Source organism: Orcinus orca, chromosome 16 (genome assembly GCF_937001465.1).
Source record: "Orcinus orca chromosome 16, mOrcOrc1.1, whole genome shotgun sequence".
In the NCBI taxonomy this organism is placed as follows: domain Eukaryota; kingdom Metazoa; phylum Chordata; class Mammalia; order Artiodactyla; family Delphinidae; genus Orcinus; species Orcinus orca.
The window spans coordinates 58,607,930-58,628,799 of NC_064574.1; the positions used below are offsets into that span (position 1 = coordinate 58,607,930).

Consider the following 20,870-nt stretch of genomic DNA (forward strand, 5'->3'; position numbering starts at 1 on the left):
AGAGGCCAATTCTTCAAACTTGTCCCACTTTTGGGAAACCTTATGAGCACTGCCCTGCGCCACGCTCTGCCAAGTCTGGGGAGTGGAAGGTTCTAGACAGACCCTGCCCTCAGGGAGTTCACAGTGTCCTGAGGAAGATGACGCCTTACCCACTCTTGCTGTGTAGTCTGGTCATGCATGATGGTGTGGGAGTCCAGGACAGGGGCACCGGCCCTCCCAGAACTGGAGGGCAAGGAGGGCTCCTGAGGGAGGTCTTGACAGATGGGCTAGGTTAAATGTGGGGCGTCCCGGGCAGGCGGCAGTACCCAGGCTGTAAAAACCATGGTGTGCATGTGCGTCCTGCAAGCAGCCTGAGCCATGCAGGCAGGAGGCGGCAGGAGATGAGGCCCGCGCAGGCATGACCCCCGTGCCTGTTGACTGTCCTGGACTTCCTCGGAGGACCCAGGGAAGCACTGATGGGCTTCAAGCAGGGGGAGCTAAAGGCTGCCCACTAAATGACCACAAATAGCCGGCCCCAGGGGCCGGCCCCAGGCTGGGCTGCCCACGGGATCCCATGACCCACACTTAGCTGGAAGGAATATGCGGCCGAAAACATGTCTTCACATAGAGCAGCTGGAGACAAACCACTTCTCCATTCCAGGGTCAGAGCTCACCCAGCCCCAGGCACTGTCCGGGAAGTGCAGCCCCGATCCAGTCCCCTCTCACCACTGCGCCCCATATCCTAGGCCAGGGGTTCACTGACTTTTCCTACAGGGGCGTGTGATGTCTGTCAGAAGGAAGCTCCACCTGCAGCCTCGCAGGACAATATGCAAATGAGCAGGCGGGGCCTTCACTTATAAAACCAGGCCCATTGCCTGATTTGGGGATTTGGCCTTCCGGAGGTTGTTTGCTGCCTCCTGACCTTGGCCTTCAAAATCCGTCGTGCTGCTTCTCTCCATGGCCAATTTGGTATTCTCAGCACCGTAGCTAGAGAGATCCTTTTCAGGTGTAAGTCAGATCATGTGTGTCCTCTGCTTAAATCCGTCACTGTCTCCCATTTTACTCAGGATGAAAGCCAAATTCCTTACAGTGGCTCCAGAGGTCCCACACAGTCTGCTCCCTCTGCTGCTCCTAAGACTGACCTTGCCTCTTCCCACTGTCCCCTGGCCACTCCAAGGCAGCCTCAAGGGCCTCAGCTGAGCCTCCACTGTGCCAGATGCCCCTACCTTGCAGCACCTGCACTGGGTTGGCCTCTGCTTAGAACACTGTCTTCCCAGGTACCTGCCTGACTCTGTCCTCTGTCTCATTCCTCAGACCTCGCTATCTCCGAGGGGTCTTCCCTGACCATCCTGTGCCCCACTCCCAGCCCTCCAGACGCCCCCTGCCTGCTTAACTCTCTTTGTCGCATTCATTCCCTCCCAACAGTTTCTGTTTCTTCATTGTCTGCCCACCCCACCCCCCCAATCCTGTCCCATCCCATTATTGAACTGTAAGCTCCAAGACAGCAGACACTGTTTTGTTTACTGCTAAATGCCCCGCTCTCCTGGAGATGTACCGGGAGGTATATAGGTGTTGCTTAGAAGGCATTGGGTGGATGGATGGATGCATGGATGGGTGCATGGATCGATGGATGGATGGAGCCAACAAGTCTTCAGTACCCCTTTACATGCTAGACATTGTTCGCTGTGGACTCAGGGGTGAGCAAAACAGATCCGTCCTTTTGGAGCTCCCAGGCCATGTGGATGCCATAGATAGTCCAGAACACTGACCGTGATCGGGGCCCTGAAGGGACCAGCCAAGAGCTGGGACAGTGTGCAACAGAGGGATCTGACCTGGACAGGATTCCTGAGGGTAGGAATCCATCCCAGACAGGAGCCCACACAGATGGGAGAGCCGTTGATGCCTGGTCCCACAGGCTGCCCAGATCCTCAAGGAATAAAAACATTACTGTCCATGTGACACCTGCTGCCAGTTTGGCTGGACACACAATTCCCCTTTGTGATCAGTTTCCACCGTGGCCACATAAGTGGGGCCCAAGACCTTGGTCCTGCTTCCCAGGAAGGTGTTTAGCCCCAGGCCCCCAGCAACAGCTCCTCCCCTCGTTAGTGAAGAGGAAGGAGAAACTGGACCTAGGACATTTTTCTGATGAATTCCGTTGGAAGGGATAGTTCTTGGCGCAGAACCTGATGTGAAGAATGAAACATTTTATAATACTCACAGAACAGATGGCAGAATCTGGAGTGGGAGTTTCTTGAAAAGGTCAGGTGATGGGCTCATTCAGCATAGTCGGGGATACATGTGTTTGTAACCCCCAAGTTAATTCACAACTAGTTACACAGGGGATGAAAATGTTCTAAAATTGATTGTAGTGATGGCTGCATAACTCTGAATGGACTAAAAATCATTGGATTATACCTTTAAATGTATAGATTATACAGTTAGGTGAGTTACACCTCAATAAAGGTGTTGTATTTTTAAAACGAGTTCTAAACTAGTAGGACTCACAAAGTTGTCATCTTTTTCTGACGACCAGGTTATCTCATTTGTGTCCCATTTAATTATAAAACAATCCGATTTATGCAACATTTTCCTTCAAGCAATCCAACTGTGAAAAAAGAAATTGGAACCCGCAAAACATTCTGGAATAATTTGGAAACCTTCATGCAATCCAGTCTCACCTGGCACCCTTCCTCTTCCCTAAAATTTGCCTTTTTTCCATTTCTTTTTGACTTTGAAGAAATGACTCTGTTCTTGCTGGTAAAATAGCCTCCTATTCCCTTTCCTGTAAATTATGAGATAAGTTTGCATTTCATACCTTTCCAGAAATCTCTGTTGATTGTGGTCTGACCTCAGAATCATGACTTCTGGGAAAGAAAGTAGGTATTAGAATCACTGCTGCAAGCATTTGTTGAAAACCTCTGAAGTAGCAAGGGTTCATTTGCTTGTAGATCTGAGACAGAAAACAGGTGAATACTACCTGCTGGTCGCTCTGCAGGTCACTTCCTGGTGTTGGTAGATGACACGTCAGCCACTCTTTCCAGCTCACTCCAGTGACTTTTAAAATTTGATCCTAAATGCCCCACGTTATTTCTTGGAGATGCTTAGGGCTAGTTGTGCTCCTCTTTTTGTGTGGTTGAAACTGGCGAGGGGGTCTGGAGCCCTGGCTCAGAGCCATGCCTAGTGCTATGACTTAATAATGCCAGCTCCTATTAATTGAGCAGTTACTATATATCAGCCCCTATGCCAAGCATGGTTGTATGTATTCTTCTCATTTAATCCTCACAACAATGCATGAGGTAGGGATTATTTTCCTCCATATTGTACTCAGGGAATCCAAGGCTCAAGGCTCCACAGGAGGTCAGCATCCCAGGGCTGGGACTTGAACATGTCTGTTTCCAAAGCCCACACTCGCACTCGCCTTACCTCTATTTCCCTGTCCATACCCTGGCACTTAGACCCGCCAGCCCGGTACTCCATCCTCCCGTCCCTTCTCTGAGGATAGCTGTGAAAGCGCAGCAGTCTTGTAGGATGGAGAGCAGCTCAGATACTGAAAACACTGTTGGCACCCTCCCCCCACGCATGGCAGTGATGGACCAAAATGCTCTCCTTCTAGTGACGGGTGATGTGCCCTTCACAGGCCTGGAGGGTCCCCAAAAGAGATGCTCCAGCAGTTCTGTTTAGGAGGCAGGATGTGCTTCTGTCCAAAGAAGTGCTCTTACGATTATTTATTAATTGTGAAAGGGAAGAAGAAAAGAACAGGGTTTCCTGGAAAGGGATAAAAGTTCAATATGATAAACTCCCAAAAAGCAGTCAAAGGCCAAAGAAAAATAAAGGACGGAGAGAGTAAGAGAGATGATGAATCAAAGTGGCAAGTATGTGAGTAGCGCCCCAGGAAGGGGCCGTATTTCATGGTGATGGAGGTGTGGCAGCCGAGCGGAGCACGAGCGAAAGGGGGGGGTGGTGGCAGTGAGTCAGGGAGAGTGGGACTCAGCCCTGTAATGTCACCAGGGCCCTGGGGATGAGCTGGCAATGACAGGAATGGATGGAACCAGTCATGTGTCTGCTGTTGCTGCAGGCCCCTTGTATGCATTTGTGGCATTAACGCATGCATGTAGAAAATTGTCAGTGGAAACTGTACGGCTACAAGAAGAAGAAATCACCATGGTCCCTCCACCCCAGAAAAAAACCATCACTAATATTTCACTTTACTTCTTATCTGTGCTTTCTCTGTTTTTTATTCTCTTTCTCTTTTTTCCCTAATCTTTAATTACCCAAGAAATGCATGCGTTGACTCTTTATTAAAAAAATAAATACAATGTTACAAACGGGACCTAAGTCCCCTTTGACTACTCCTCCGCATTCCCCCCACTCCCTGGACGTCCACGGTTTGGCTCATCTCCTTCCAGAACCTTCTCTGTGCAGCTGCATCCATATGTGCACCATAGCCAGTGGGCAGCGCAGGGCCTCAGCCCTTCTCTGCAGTTCTGAAATCCACACAGCCCTGAGCACCAAAGGAGTCTGTATAACCCACTTGGTGGCAAAACCTGCCCTGAACTATTTATAGGCTATGTATAAGACTTGCAGGGACTTCCCTGGTAGTCCAAGTGGTTAAGAATCAGTCTTGCAATGCAGGGGATGCCGGTTCGATCCCTGCTTAGGGAACTAAGATCCCAATGCTGTGGGGCAACTAAGCCTGCAAACCACGGCTAGAGAGAAGCCCGAGTGCCGCAGTGAAAGATCCCCCGTGCCGCAACTAAGACCCGAAGCAGCCGAAAAATAAATAAATACTAAGAAAAAAAAAAAGACTTGCAGATACCATTTATTGTGAATAGACTTGGTTTTTTCCTGCAGAAATTTAATAGGTTTGGTTTTTAGCTGCCTAAGACCCAGCTGAGGGTCTGAAGTCTAGAACACATCCAGCCTCAAAGGTTTAGGATAAGGGCTTATGGATCTGTGGTTGTCTTATGATTTGGGCTGCTCTTTTTTTTTTTTTTTTAACCTAAACAGAATCATCATTCTGCATACCCTTCTGCAGCCTGCTTTTCAGACACCACTGTGAATCACAGATCTTCCTGTGTTAATGCGTATAGATTTCGCGCATTCCTTTTCAGGGTTGTGTAATATTCCATAGTGTGGATCCACGTATTCCTTTGGCTGGGCGTTTTAGGTGTTTCCTGGTTTTTGCCACCCCAGACAGTGTTGCTGTGGGCACCCTTGGACGCGTGTGCAGCCTAAGATCAGAACTGCTGGGTCATGGGGTGTTTTTTGTTTTGTTTGTTTGTTTTTCCCTTCTCCCTGTCCCCACACACCTGCTATTCCCTATACAACAGAGGGTTCCTTTTTTAAAATTTAACTATAGTTAATTTATAATATTGTGTTAGTTTCAGGCATACAGCTTCAGATCCTTTTCCATGATAGGTTATTATGAGATATTGAATGTAGTTCCCTGTGCTCTACAGTAACTCCTTGTTGTGTAGGGGTTTTGTTTTTAACAACGTTGCTATCATGCCAGAAGCATTTCCCTGTGCTGTCAAACACCTCTTCCTAATACTTCATTTTTCATGGCTACATATAGTCTGGGTCTGGGTATTCATTTCTTACAGCTGCTATAATACAGTACCACAAACTGGGTGGCTTAAAACAACAGAAATGTATTGTGTCGCAGTTCTGAAGGGTGGAAGTCTGAGATCAAAGCATCAGCAGGGTTGGTTCCTTTTGAAGGCGATGAGGAGGAATCAGGCCTCTCTTCTGGCTTCTGGTGGTTTGCTGGCGATCTTGTTGTTCCTCGGTTGCTACACACATCAGCCCGATCTCTGCTTTCACGTGGTGTTCTCCCTGCATATGCCTGTGTCCAAATGTCCCCCATTTCATTAGGACACCACTCACATTGGATTAGGGCTCACCCTAATCTCAACTAATTACATCTGTGGAATGACCTTCTTTCCAAATAAGGTCACATTTTGAGGTAGTTGGGGTTAGGACATCAACATAAGAATATGGAGGAGACATAATTCAACTTGAGAAGTCTGGAGTTTAGCAGATATTTACTTAGCCAGGCCCCGTATTTGGCTACTTACGTTGTTTCTGTTGCATCATGAACCACCCTGTGATGAACCTCCTTACACGGAAATCCTTGTCCGGGTTTCCAGTGATTTCTTTAGAAAGCATTCCGTAGGATCAGTGAGAATGCCCATGTTTAAGGCTCTTGATAGCCCCTTGCTAGGTTGCTTTCCAGAAAGCAGAGTGGGGGATGCCCATCTGGCCACACCTGGACCCCGTATGTTCATCCCCCGGGCTCTCCAGAGCCGCCAGCCTGCTCAGCACTTCAGGTCAGAATCCTCTCCACAGCATGTGTGCACGTGCTTCCAGCATGGGCCCGTGCGTCCTTTCTAGCAAGGATTTTATTTTATTTCTTATTCCTGCCAAAAAGAGAGAGAGTCCACAGGTTAACAGCAAACTGGAAACCATGGCTCCAGATGTCTGTTTAGGGCACTTTCTCTTGCAACCACGTATACGAATAAAGGTTTCGGAAATACTGGGCTCTCTGGGCATCAGGCATGAAATCAGTCAGTGAGATTTCACTCACAGGACAGCTTGCCAAGAGAGACCAGGAGAGAGAAGTAAGTTCTCTGGTCAGTTCAGTCCATAAGGCCCTTGGCGGTCTACATCACCTCACTCCCTCTAACAGCAGTCAGATAACAAGCACTCAGCCACTTTGGGGTGCGGGACTGGGCGGGGAGGGGGTGCTCATGAGCCGTTTGAAGCCAGCCAACCTGAAGGCTTTTTGGGGTAGATTTTTGAGAGCTGGAGCCGGGTGAAGACCTCGGGTAGTTGAGGTTTAATACGCAGGGACTTGAGGGAACGAGGCAGCAGAGGACTCTTGGAGGAAATTGGGGGCCAGGGGGGTTGTATGCCTGATGCACAGCAGGACAGGGCCAGGTGCTTGAGTACCACGAGCGAGGTGGGAGTCTGAAGACAGACGCTTCACTTAGCAAGACGAGGGCCAGCTGCGTGCAGAGACCAGAGAGCAGGATGCAGGGAAGGATAAATTTAGCCGGCGTTTCAGGGGAAAACATCGATCTCAAATGTAGTACTGTCTTTTAAAAGAAAGTGGAAGCTGCAGGCCGGTCATTTGGGACAAGTTCTCTTGAACAGATAAAAGCCCAGGAAAAAGGAACACTTGTAGCTGGCTTATTCCTACCGGCAGATCCAGAGGATCTTCTTTTGACAGGAAGGCGGCTGGTTTCTGCAGGGGCATGATGGATGGTCCACCCCCAACCCCCCTTGCTCGTTCCCAAGAAAAGGTGCTGCTTTGCTTTCTGGCAAGATTTGAGGTTTCTGTTTCCAGTCCCAAATGTTCATCCTCACAGTGAGTGACGCAAGGCCCAGGCGCCAAGTTTGCTCTGCCGCTGGCCAGGCTGCTGACATCCGACGTGGCTCATGTGTCAGAGCAGGGCCACCGCCAGCCCCCGTCCCGGTTGTCCCGTCACTGAGCAAAGGACTTCTGGTGGCCATAGACAGGTGTTTTTTTTTTTAAACTGGACACCTCTGACATTCACGTGGCATCTCAGGCATCGCTTCTACCTGGGCCAAACTGAGGGAACCGCGGTTCGTCCCAAGCAATAGAGCACCTGTCTGAATGACATTTCCGCGACCTCGCTCGCCCGGTGGCAATGACATCTCTCATGCAGCCTCACTCTGACACTGCTCCCTTGTTTGGAAGGGGAAGAGAGTCCAGTCTGTCAATATTTGGGGCACTAATCATCTGCATTCCGGCACCAGGGGTCACTGAGAGGCTGAGACGTTTCCAGGAATTCGTGGCTCTAAAGACGTGGGGCTGACCGTAAAGAATATCCAGGGAGGATATGAAAGAAAGAAACCCAAATCTCAGCCCCACCCCGACTCATTGTCCATTGTGTCTCGGATTCTTGGGAAGAAATGAAGTCAATGTACACGGTGATGTGGGTCCAAGTTAATAATAAATGTGGAGGGAGGAAAAAGGCTGCTCAATTTTTTTTTTTTTTTTTTTTTTTTTTTTGCGGTACGCGGGCCTCTCACTGTTGTGGCCTCTCCCATTGCGGAGCACAGGCTCCGGACGCGCAGGCTCAGCGGCCATGGCTCACAGGCCCAGCCGCTCCGCGGCACGTGGGATCCTCCTGGACTGGGGCACGAACCCGCGTCCCCTGCATCGGCAGGCGGACTCTCAAGCACCGCGCCACCAGGGAAGCCCAATGCTCAATATTTAAACATTGCGGAGCGCCTCGCTTGGTTTGCCAGTCACTGCCCTCCACACACTTCCTGGACGGGTCTGTAAAGCCGAGCATCCCTTCCCTAACTCTACAACTGGCATCTGATGCTGGTGATTTAGAGAGAGAGGGAAACGGAGCCTTCTCTAGGCAACCCCAAACCGGCAGTATTTCTGCCTGTTTTCTGCTGGCTTTCTGAAGGGCGGGAAGAGAGATGAAAGTGTGGAGACTGAGGTTTTTATGACTCTTCAGGTGCTCGAAAGGAGTTTTTAAGCTTTGGGGTCATGTCTCAAGTTGTCTTTAATTTTCCCATACTAGCTTCTCTTGGAGCTGTCTTGTATTTTAACGTAAATTTTGTGCTTTGGTTCTTATTTCTGGCTTAACAGTGAGACACTCTGGTCATGTTTAGGAAATGTCTGTCCAAGTACCCCCTTCTGGGTACGTTCCTTCAAAGTTGCCTATGATGCAGAATTCTGTGAATCAATTCCTTTTTTCTGCTTGACACACATTACATAAAAGGAAAAGCATTCCTTTGGGGGGAGGCAAAAAACATTTGGCCCCAAGACATAATAAAATCATGCTTAAGGATGCAGCAAACTTTAAAGTCTCTTGGTTAAAGGAAATCAATATTTTTATGATGAAATATTAATAATATTAAAAAAAATAAGTCAGAACTACAAATGAAGAACAGCCGGGATGATTGTAACGAACGCGTTAGCTTAGCATTTGCAAGGAAGCACAAAGGGAAAGCACAAGGGGAAGACAGGAACCCACCTGAGAAGCTTCCCCAAGCCCCTGTAAGCCCCCTTTTCAGACGTCTTCCATCAAGAAGACACACACCTCTCCTTAAGTCCCAACATCATTGCTGAACATTTTGTTAAAGCCACTGCCTTTTGGAAATGAAAAGATGAATCTGAGCTGGAGAAAGGGCCACACACATGTGAGCACAGACACACACACACACACACAGCTGTAATGGCAACTGAGAAGGGAGAGCTAGGGAAAGCCACTTGTTTGACTACACAGTACCCAGCCGACTGTGTTCCCCTCCCCTTCCTCCAGGAATCACTCCAGTGGAGGTCTTTAAGAGGGACGAATTCATATTAGGTTGAACCATAGGAAATTTCTGATTTTATTGGTCATGTTGGTTGAAATAGGGGCAATTTCATATGGTTCCACAACGCACTCAACTCTCCAGTGAAGAAATACTAACAAACAGAACACAGTCTTGTGTGTCTTGAACCCAAACATAACAGATGAGATTTTAAGAATCTAGGTGAAAGTAACAAGAACCCCATTTTCTCATATACTGTTTTCATATAAATCCTTTAAACTCAGATATTTAAAGTTCCTTTAGAAAAGTCCTGTCTTGGGACTTCCCTGGTGGCGCAGTGGTTAAGAATCCGCCTGCCAACGCAGGGGACACGGGTTTGAGCCCTGGTCCGGGAAGATCCCACATGCCGCGGGGCAACTAAGACTGTGTGCCACAACTACTGAGCCTGAGCTCTAGAGCCTGCGAGCCACAACTACTGAAGCCCACGTGCCTAGAGCCCGTGCTCTGCAACAAGAGAAGCCACCGCAATGAGAAGCCCGCGCACCGCAAGTTACAGGAAGCCCGCGTGCAGCAACGAAGACCCAACGCAGCCAAAAATAAATAAAAGAAAGAAAGCCCTGTCTCTATTAACTCCTAAAACCTTCATTCCTAACAGCTAACACGAGGAACGATTCTGCTCTGTGTTGTGTTGTTTTCTCTAGCGAGCTGAGCCGTTTCTTCTGTCACATACCCCATGTGTAGAGACCCTCCTAAAAATGAAAATCCCCAGTTCTTGCCTCATTGGGCCCAAATTCCAGGTACCATACATGCCAGCTAAGTAGTCAGAAGAGCTAACGCCAACTGAACACTTAGACCATAGCAACTTGTTCAGTCCTCGTGGGCCCTGTGAGGTGAGCTGTTGTCACCCCCGCTTTACATGTGAGAGCCACGGGCTTGTCCTAGCAGGGAGTGAGGGGACTGCAGGGGGTCCCCAGGGTCCCGCCAGGCTGCAGGGTCTCTGCCATTCTGAACCCTGACCCATGTTGGTGAATTCCTTTATTTTTGTGCGAATTCCTCAGAGGAGGCCTGCGTGAGCACCTGGCCTCGCCTGGCCCAGTGGGTGCGCCGCTGTCGGACTTGACTCTGAACCCTGCTTCCACGCCCCCCATGTTCTTTGAACATTTGCGGGTACTTTGGCTTTTCTGGTGTGGCCCCCAACTCCATGGCTTCCAGCCCCCATCGCTGGGCATCGCTGTCATCTTGCCGGGGGGGTGGGGGTGGGGGGGAGGGGGATGGGCTCTAGAGCCAGCCTCTCGACTCAGAAACATGGACGAGAAAGCTCTGTGTCGCCTGTAGACCCTGTGGGCTGCAGGCTGAGTCCCACACTCAGGCCCAGCCCAGCACCTCCTCTCTGGCCCCAGGGCCCAGGCAGGCTGTGCTGGGAGGTGAAAGGGCAGAGCCGAGGAAGGAGCCAGCGAGGGGAGAAATAAGACCGCGGCTGCGCTTGCCGTCTTCGGCTTTGTGCGCGAGGTCACGAGGCCAATTGATTTTTTTACTGTTTCCCAGCATCGAGGAGTGGTGAGAAAAATACGAACACTGCATCCTCACAACCTGAACCACAGCCACGGGATGAATTTTCTAATGAAAGGCTGACCCGGGGTACACCCCCACCCCACGGTCCTCATTCCAGCCGAGACTGTTGAAACGCAGGGCCCGAGTTTTGTCAGGGTGGACAGCCCTCCCCTCCAAATCTTAGATCTTTTTCCTAAAAGATGTCTCTTGAAAAGTGGACTTCTTTGAAGCACATCCGTGTGAGCCTTAAATGGCTTGGGGTCAGAAGGCACACACTTCAGGAGCTGGGCAGGGTGGCCTCAGCTGTGATGGCCCCGGTCTCAGCCTGGAGCAAAGGCCCACGTGGACAGGAGACATGCCTGGTTTGACTTGCCTGGGGCTGCCTGCTTCTTTTTCTAAAAAAGGGAGGTGAGGCGAGTTGTCGGCAATTTAAAAAATCAGGAGGTTTTACACCAAAATCCAGATATCCAGCTTCTCTTGAAGAACAGGGAGCCATGGCCACGTTCTCAGGTAGCAGCAGTCAGGAGAGGCTGCGGAGCTGCAGTTTCCAGTTTTCTCCAGTCTCCACCAGTCCCTATCATCTCCCTGACACAGGCTGAATGTCCCATGTATCATGTTTATTTTCCTGATAGAACGGTTTGTCAGTGCCCATGTCGCAATCCAACAAGGGGAAACAGATGGCGAGTGGGGGGACTGTCTGCCTTTCACCCCTGGCCTCTCCTCTTTCACCAGTGTTACCCGTCCAGCCCTTGGTGCTCGAGTTTGCAGCCTGTAGGCTCGAGGCTTTGAGGTTCCCTCCTGACATGTCTGTGATTTTCAAAGGTAGCTTCTGCAGAGGTTCTAGAAAAGACAGGGGATGGGAAGTCCACCCTTGATCAGGCACCGTGCAGCCAGGGCACTTCTGTTTTCATCTTGCATATAAACTAGAATTTCACTGTCGAGAAAAAAGTTTGCAAAGTGCTGTGATGTGCTGTTATCTTTCCAGAACGAGGCCCCATCTCCAGCCAGGCAGCTGGATCTTCCGAGAAGCTGCCCTCAGGGACCTTGCCCAGGAGGGTGTAATGGGACAGGAATCTTGCACATGAACTGGGATGTCACAAGAGCTCGGTCACTTGGGACAGTGTTCCTAGAGGTCTTGGCTCCCAGGAAGCGAGAGCCAGGTGGTAACCTCAGCTTCCCCTCCCTGGAAGTTGTTCTGGTACAACTTTTCACTTTCCACCCACCTTTATTGTTGGACTCTCACCGTTTAGTTTGTGTTTTCGTGGCTTTCAGCATTTAGTATTTTCATTGTTTAATAGCCAGGCATTTGGGTTTGGGTTTTAAAATACCAGTCACCTCAAATCCTTCCTGGAAGCGGGAGGTCTGTAGGAGCGTCTGTAGGGGCAAGGCTGTGGGGTGAGGTTGGTGCCGTTCAGTGGTCACAGTCCCCGAGATGAAGTCTAAGCCGGTGGGGTTCCTTCCCCTTCAGCTCTCTAAAAGGTCCCTGTGGAACCCCCTACCTGCTCAGGTAGTTTTCACACTTTCCAGTTTTTAACCTGAAATAGTTGCACTTCAGTTACGTAACCAGTATCTGTTATATATAGTTATAGTGTGCAAAGCAGCACAAGCTCTGGACAGACCGAAGAGGTCAGCTGAGGCCTCCCTGCTCCTCGGAGGTTTAGGAAACCTTTGGCTCAGACCCCCAGTTCCCTTGCCTGCACACGTGCAAGCCTTCCCACCCTTTACTCTCACATGGTTCCGGCTGTTTCCAGGTCTTGGCCTTCACGTGTAGTCTCTGTGTGGCCTGGTGTGAACCCAGATGGAAACACAGTTCCTTCACTGTATCCACCAAAAAAAGTCCACTTGCACCACACAAGGAAAGAGTTGAAGGAGCATTTCCTAAAGATGTGGGGGGTCGTGGGGGTCACCTCCCCTATCTCAATTACCCCTTCTCCTCTTTCTCCTCACTTCACCTCTCCCAGCTTGCCCCCAGGAAGTGCAGGGCAGCTTTCCCTACACTGGAAGCTCTGGGGGCCGGCGAGTCCCTGTCCCTACAGAGCTCAGCTCACATCCCTGCCTTAACAAAGCTTTTTCCCAATTGTCAGCTAAGATTAGGTTCAACTACATAATAGAGAAAAACCCCAAAGAGTTTTATTTCCCTCTCAGAGAGAGGAAGCCTGTATGAAGGTGGTCAGGGGCTCCACAGAGGCATCAGGGACCCAAGATCCTTCCTGCTCAGTGCTCTGCTGTCCCTAATATGTGATTCATCCTCGTGGGCCATGACAGCTGCTGGAGTTCCAGCCATCACATTAACGTTTCAGGAAGCAGAATGGAGGAAAGCATACCTCCTTCCTTTTAAGAAGCCTTCCTAGAAATCAAACATATCACTTCTATCTCATTGGCCACAGCTTCGCCACAGGGTCGTGCCTAGCTGTCAGATTCTGTAATTGCAGATGGAGGGGAGAATGGGTATTGGGAGACAGCTCACAATATCAGAAACACTTTCTAAAACCCTCTGAACCCCAGAGGATTCCAGGTGCTGGCTGTTAAAATAATGACAGTTGTTTCCCAAAATAGCAAAGCGTCTTTGCAGTCAAGTTTCTTATGCCCTTTTGGCCTGTGCCTTACGTGGGCTGACGGGGCCCCCAGGCTGGACAGGGCAGGCTTCGGGAGCACAGGGGAAAGAACCCGTTAACCCCACTGGCTGCAGAAACTCTTGCCCAAGCTGGCGCTGAGCTGTGTGAGCCTTAAAAGATAGGGAAGGGATCTGTGAAGACAGGAAAGAGGCAAGAGGGAATTCCAGACCAAGGGAACTGCCCAGCTGAGGCCAAGAGCAAGTGGTTCTTGTCACACAGTCTGAGATGAGACCTGTCTGAGCTGCTAGAGGCAGGCAGCCCCATCTCCACCGGCCCTCCCCTCACCCCCGCTGATTGGGGCGGGGTGAGGGTAGGGTTTGAGGAGGGAGCTGACAAAATGTTGCTGGAGGTTGGAACCCTAAGTCCTGTGGATCTGACCAAGAATCCAAGGATACAGAGCAAGAGATTAATGACTGAAATGCTGACGAGCACCCGGCGCGTCAGGTTGGGGAGGGGAAGGAGCCAGCTCACCCCCTCCCTCCGGTTGCTGCCACACGCGAATGGGGCCCAGCGATGCCAGATCTTTCTTAAAGAAGCCAGAAATCCAGACTTGTATGTACAGTCTCCCAGTGTGTGAATGGCGGTTCCTAAAACAAGCAGACAAGCACAAACACGATGTGAGCAAAGCCAGACGCATCTGCGAGCCTCTGGGCTGCGGCTGGCCGGCACTGGGCCCTGCCTGCCGTGGCATCCTCCTTCTCCTGGGGAAAGCTTCGTGGGTGTTCCACCCAAAGACAGTGGTGTGCCCAGTGTATATTTGGGGTGCACTTTTCAGCGTCTTCTCCTTTGCCTATGTCCCAAAAAGACTGTGGGGTTCAAGTCAAATTCAGATTTATAGGTGAAAAGAAAACTACTGGCCATTTAAGCCAGGAGACCCTCACTCACTGTACTGTGTTTCGCATAAAGACGTGAAGACTCGTGGAGAAGAGGGGGCTTGTCCAAGGTCACAAGGCCATTTGGGCAGAGCTTCAGTTCGAACTTGGGGTTCTGACTCCCAGCTGGGTGCTCCCTCTACCAGTGGACCTAAAATAGAAGGCTGACCTTTTTGTGGTATTTTTGTACTTGACAAAGAACGGGGAATTACTCACGAGTTCACCTTCCCAGAATAACTGTCAGAATGGGGCCAGAGGGCAGCAGGAAGACCCCAGCCTGACCCTGTGAAGCCCAGGGCTCCTGGAAAGCGAGGGGTGCATTTCACCGTTGGCCCGCCTGCTGTGGAGCTTGGCATCTGGCCCCAGCTGTGGGGAGGTTCTTAGTGGGTCCAGGGGAGAGAGCTTTGGAGGCCAGAACAGATCCCAGGGCTGTGTTAGGGACCCAGCAGCTTCAGCCTGCCCAGCTCCCAGACGTCTCGTGTGCCTTCCTTCATCCTCCATTCTTTTTTTGGTTCAAGATACTATTTGTGGTAGGAGTCCTGGAAAACTCAGACAAGCATGAAAAAATTAAACAAACTCACCACAGCAAACCACCTGGTTCTCCCACGACTTCTGCTTCAATCCCTCCAATCTGTTTGCTCTGCTCCCCGCACAAGGAGGGAGGCAGAGCCTAGATTTTTTTTTTCATATATCTTTTATTTTTTTACAACAGTGGGAGCAGGTGGGACGTGCTCTTTCTAACCTTTTTTTATTTACTATGTCTTGAGCGTTTCCCTCAGCACTTCATCTGCTTTTTTTTTTTTTTTTTGCGGCTCGCGGGCCTCTCACTGTTGTGGCCTCTCCCGTTGCGGAGCACAGGCTCTGGACACGCAGGCTCAGTGGCCATGGCTCACGGGCCCAGCCGCTCCGCGGCACGTGGGACCATCCCGGACCGGGGCACGAACCCGTGTCCCCTGCATCGGCAGGTGGACTCTCAACCACTGCGCCACCAGGGAAGCCCCACTTCATCTGCTTTTACGCCAGCATGTCTAACAGCGGCTGAGGATTTGGTCAACCCGGCGTAGGAGACTCGATTTGGCTTTTCCCTGATTGGTGGATGTTCCGAGTGCCTCCACCTCCCTGTCACACACACCAGTGCTTTGAACATCTGTGGACCCACCCACGGTGCCTTCCGCAGCATCAGTCAGGTTCTAGATGGGGAATCAGCCGGCTGGTGTGAAAACCCATACGGCCTCTGATACGCATCTCACAGGCTGTTCTTGAGACATACTCGGGGACGGCCAAGAATTTTATCTGCTGGAGGAGCTCTCAGGGAGACCTGTCTGTCTGTGCCCTTGTCCCATGATCTCTGGCGCATCTGTGCGTTTGCAAGTACTTGGCAGCCTGTGTGTGTTTGACTCGCGCCCAGAAAACCTCTCGGCTCCCCCGCCAAAGCTACTTCATCGAGAACTGCCTCCCCGGGAGAGGAGCACGGGGCCAGGTGCTTGTCTTGAGTTCTCTGCAGAGCCCTCCTGACCCCTGACATGTCAAACTGGCTCTCAAAGTGTTGCCACCTCGATTTGGGGAGGAGCCCCATGAAATTGCAAGGGGAGTCTGGGCACCGAGCTAAAAAACAAACAAACAAAAAACTTCGCTGAGCCTTTCTGAGTCCCCATGCCATGGAAAGAGGGGAGGTGGATTTTTAGTAGCAGCAGACAAGGGAAAGATGCATTCAGTTGCCTCTGCTCAGCTAGACCCGCAAATGGGTGGAATCAGCGGTTGGTGATTTTTTTTTTTTCTCTCTAACTCTTAGCACCTACAGAAGGTGCACCATATTTTTTGTCAACCTATGGCTTGACCCCTAATACATTCTCCAAATGAAGGAACTTGAGTATCCTGACCTCAGTCTTAGCATCTCGTCTGCTACCCCACGCACTCCACCCTACATGTCTTACAGTAATAAACCAGGGCGTTAAAGTGCATGAGAGAGAAGATGTGTGTCTTTTTTTTTGGAGGGGGGGCTGCATTGGGTCTTCGTTGCTGCGTGTGGGCTTTTCTCTAGTTGCAGCGAGTGGGGGCTACTGTTCGTTGCGGTGCGCAGGCTTCTCATTGTAGTGGCTTCTCTTTGTTTCGGAGCACAGGCTCTAGGCACACGGGCTCAGTAGTTGTGGCACACGGGCTCAATAGTTGTGGCTTGCAGGCTCTAGAGCGCGGGCTCAGTAGTTGTGGCGCACGGGCTTAGTTGCTCCGTGGCACGTGGGGTCTTCCTGGACCAGGGATCGAACCCACGTGCCCTGCATTGGCAGGCAGATTCTTAACCGCTGCACCACGAGGGAAGTCCCAAGATGTGTGTCTTAAGACAAGGGGTGGGTGACCACCTTGGCGACTGCCACGTCAATCCTTCGTTCTGGCTGGGGCGTTTGTCGGGAATGTGACAGGGTCGGCTTAGTCTCAGCTCTCTTACCACACTCTCCGGCCCCTCTGTTCATGGTTCTGATAAATAAGCAGCTCAGGGAAAACTGTCCTGACGTTTTGATTTGTTAAGGAGTGATTCATTTTCAAGGCAAGTAAACAGCTTGTAAACTTGGGGGTTTACCACTTGAAGTGATTAAGAAGTAAGCAGCTATTAAGCTGGTTCTGTGGGGCTGTGGCTGCCTGCCCCCTGGGAATCTTCCTGACTGGTGTTTGGATTCGCCTTGATGTTTGCCGTGCTTAATCAGAGGCCCTGCCACCACACAAAGTATATCACAGGATGCCTCTTCCTGTGAACTCCAGCACGGTGATCCTACTGTTCTCCGCCGTAGGTGGGTGCGGGGAATTTACCCACCGTGCTCCCTCCAGGCCTCGCATCTGCATGCAGTCACATCGCCTGAAACCCGGGATGGCCTGGCTGGGGGTATAAATAGACCCAGCTTTTGATCCTTAGACAAAAATAATCTTACACAAACATTAGTACAAAAGAGCTTCTCCACGGTGGCTGGGTGTGGGTTCCCCTAAGTCCTGAGGTGGGGACAGAGCATCGGGTCCCCTTGCATGCGCCACCCCCCAGGCCTGCCCACCAGTGGGTGGAGGGAAGGAGGCTCAGGGAAGTGGGGAGACTTGCCCAGGACCCCGCGGCTGGTAAGCAAATGGATCAGTATGGAGCCCAGGCTTTCCTGGTGCCAGAGCCAGTGCCCCCATCCTCTTCCAGGCTGTGCACACTGTTTCCATCGAGGGCCAATATTTCAGGCTTTGTGGGCCGTGCAGCCTCTCTTGCAACGGCTCAGTGCTGCCATTGTAGCTTGAAAGCATCTGCAGGCAGAATGTAAGCAAAGGGCATGGCTGTGTTCCAGTAAAACTTTATTTAACAAACAGTCAGAGGGCCATAGTTCTCCAACCCCTGCTCGACACCCCGCTGCCTTCCTGAGTTCTGAGAAAGGCGTGGTCAGGCCTGGAGAACCTGCTGGAAGAAGTGTCAGTGGGCTCTGGGCCGAGTGAGGTGCAGGCGGCGCAGATGGAGAGCATGAGGTTTGGGGCCGTGGTGAGTGTGCTTGGGGTGGCAAGGCTTGATGTGACTGGCCAGGAGAGTTGGGGTCCCCACTCTCAGGTGGGAGGAGGACTTGCCCCCATCCCTGCCCTGACTTGGTGCAGAAGCAGGCTGGGGCACAGAGCACAGAGCTCCTGGGGAACCAGCACAGTCTGCACAGGCTCCTGGGAGCGTCGACGAGTTTATTCCTTGGGAGCTTTCCCGTGTTCTGTGGATGGAATCAGAAGCCGCGGCCCTTTAGAAAAGCAGGCTGTACCAGGGCAGGAGTCACGGTCTGGGAAGGCACATGCCTGCCGGAGGAGGGGCTCCGGCGGCTCGGTCAGAAGGGCCCCCTCCCATCTTAGAGAACAGCCTGCTCCCACCGCGTGCCAAGCGCCGAGCAGGCTGGATGGGCCTGCTTGTACCCCCCTTGTTCTCCCCTTGTACCCCCGCTGCAGCGGGGTGGGGAGAGGCCGGTGACACACGGCCCACCGGCAGCTGGGAAACGACACTGGGCACACGTCCTAGTGCTTCTGCTGGTGAAGCAGGGTTTGCCCAGGTCTGCAGGTCTCCAAATTGTGAAGCTCCTCCACTCCCCCGGGCTCCTCCTGGGCTGGAAAGGCCGCAGGCCCCAGAAATGTGCAGTCCCCGTCTCCAAACCTGGAGTTGCTCTGAGGGCCAAGTGAATCTCTGTGATTGCTAGCTTTTCACCAGAGCTTTCCTTCTTCCCACCAGACTCGCCACCAGACCCGCCAGGGCAGAGCAGATTCTCTGGCAGGGAGCGTTTTCAGGGTCTCCCCCCCCATCCAGTGCGGCGTTAAGAGCCCCTGGCAGAACTTGAGTGTGTGAGCAAAGGTCCCGAGGTTCGGCCGTGAGGATGTCCCAAGTCCCTCTGTGAACTTCACCAGGACGCCTCTGAGCCCCGAGGCTGTGTGTCCCCTTCAAGGGCGCAGCCGGCGCGATGCAGAGCCAGCGTCAGCACCGATTTACGGCTCAGCCCCGCCCCAAGCCCCCCGCACCCCGGCTATGGCGGCTGCACCCTTTCCCTTGAAGCAGCTTCGCAGCGTGTCCAGGTCAGTCCCAGGCCCGGCGAGCTCAGCTGATAACGGGGAGCAGAGCCAGACTCCGTAGGAGCCCGCTTTGTGTCGCTTACCGCCACCCTCACGCGGAGGCCGCCAGCCCAGCCTTCGCGATGGGAGCTTTCCCAGGGGGCCACACACGCCGTCCCCGGGGAGGTGGCACCCCTCCCGCCAGGCCGCCTGTCCCTCCCGCCGGGTCACATCCCCGCCTTGTCTTGCAGGCTTCGCCGTGGCCCAGTGCATGAACCAGCACAGCTCATCCTCCCTGTCCTCGCCGTCGCCGTCTGCCAGCGGGAGCCCCAGCGGCAGTGGGAGCGCCAGTCACTGCGACTCGGGGGGCGCCCGCTCATCGTCCAGCCCCTCGGCCGCCCAGAACCCTGCAGGTATTGGCCACGGACACGGTGCCGTGGGGGGACTTGAGGGAACCCTGCGACCCCTCCACCTGAGAGCCCTGACCCCCAGCTGCTCCTCACCACCGTGTCTGGGGACACTGCCACTCGGGGTTCCGCATCTGCTGGGACGTGGCTGTTGGTGGCGGGTGGCTGGCTCGGCTCCCTGCAGGGGAGGAATCACTCCCTTTGCAGGCTGGCCCACTGGAAGGCCTCCCCGGCGGCAGGTAGCTGAGCCTAAATTCTCCCCATTGTCACCTCCGGAGCCTTAGGTGTCACGAGGAGGGGTCTCCCAGACGTGATTGTTTGAACTCTGGCGAAAGAATCGTGTCTCTGCTAATTTTTTTTTTCTCCTCCGTAACACACCAGTTTCTTCTTTAAATGTTTGGTGCAGTCCACTTGTCTGTGACGAGGGGGTGCATCTTGCCGCCCTTTTGAGAGTCTGTCGGGGTGGGCTAGAGTCACATCCTGCCCTCCTGTAACTGTCACAAGTGTAGATGTGGCACGGAGAGACCCCATGAGCAGGGAGCCTGGAGTGAGACGTGTGCGTGGTCACCCTGTGCTCTGAGCTGCCGTGAGCCCCTCGCACGTGAGCACCTCGCCGCAGTGCCTGAGATCCCGGGAGTGCAGATGCCGGCTTATTTCCTGAGCAACACGGCCCCAAAGTGCAGCCAGAGGAGCAAGGCCTTGCGAGCGCATGACGCTTTGCACCCTGGCGGGGGACCCGTGGTTCTGGAGGGCCCCGGACATCTCTGATTTGAGAGATCACCCCATAACTCTGGTCTGCGCCCCATTTGGGAACCCTCAGTGTCCTTTGCTGTTCCTGCAGGGTCCCATCCAGAGCCCTCACCCATCATATTTCAGGGGCACCTGTGCAAACTCTTGTTAAGTGATGGATCGATGGGTCTTGACAAAAGCGGTGCTTCAGGGCGGCAGCCACCACGGCGCCAGGAAATTGGGGGCCCCTGGCCACCGTCCACTCGGCACCAGAGACAGAGATCCCCTTGGGCTCCCGCACCTCTCTGCGGAGTTTTCAGCTTCCACTTTTGTCAGCAAAGGGTTAACCCCGCCTGGTCTCTGTGCCTGTGGCTCAGGGCACCTCTTGCCTGCAGCCCCTCCCTCCTCCTCCCACAAGCATCCATTACCTCCATCTCCGACTGACATTCATGGGGCCCCGGCAGCAAGGTGACCCTCAAGCCACCTCCCATAGACCCCCGTCCACTCGGCACCTGCTCCGCTCCCTGCCCCAGCCCAGGGAAGATGGCTGCCCTGTCTGAGCTATTTCTGAGCCCGACTTAAGGTTGGCTGTGTATCCGAGCAGTCGCTGCTGCTGTTCCCAGGCCCGTAGCTGGGAAATTCAGACAGAGCTTTCTCAGAAGCCAAGATCAGCCCTCTGCCTCCCCCTGAAGCCTGGTCTCACGCTGGCTCTGGGAACCAGAGTGCAGGGTTGTGTGTTTATGTGCTCACGTGTGTACCCGCGTCCTGCCTGCATGTGCACGGAGTTCTTTGTCTCTGTTGTGTGGACCCAAACACACACACATACTTACAATTGCATTTTGGGTGAAAGGTCCTTCCTGGTGCCGCTGTGTAGGCCTTTTTTC

The 20,870-nt window shown here is 52.6% G+C and overlaps 1 protein-coding gene across 9 annotated transcripts in view; it reads left to right on the plus strand.

Annotated features, from left to right (window-relative positions):
• Positions 1 to 20,870, plus strand: part of CLEC16A (C-type lectin domain containing 16A) — a 210,159-nt gene that overhangs the window by 177,123 nt on the left and 12,166 nt on the right. For 7 of the 9 annotated variants that reach the window (XR_007472300.1, XM_004270181.2, XM_012533192.3 and 4 more), the window contains exon 22: positions 19,102 to 19,263. The exons of the other annotated variants lie outside the window; for them this stretch is intronic. Coding sequence is in view for 6 of the 7 variants with exons in the window: in XM_004270181.2 (XP_004270229.2) it covers positions 19,102 to 19,263 (162 nt within the window). In the remaining variant the exon portion in view is untranslated. The remainder of the gene's footprint in view (positions 1 to 19,101; positions 19,264 to 20,870) is intronic. 9 annotated transcript variants of the gene reach the window in all.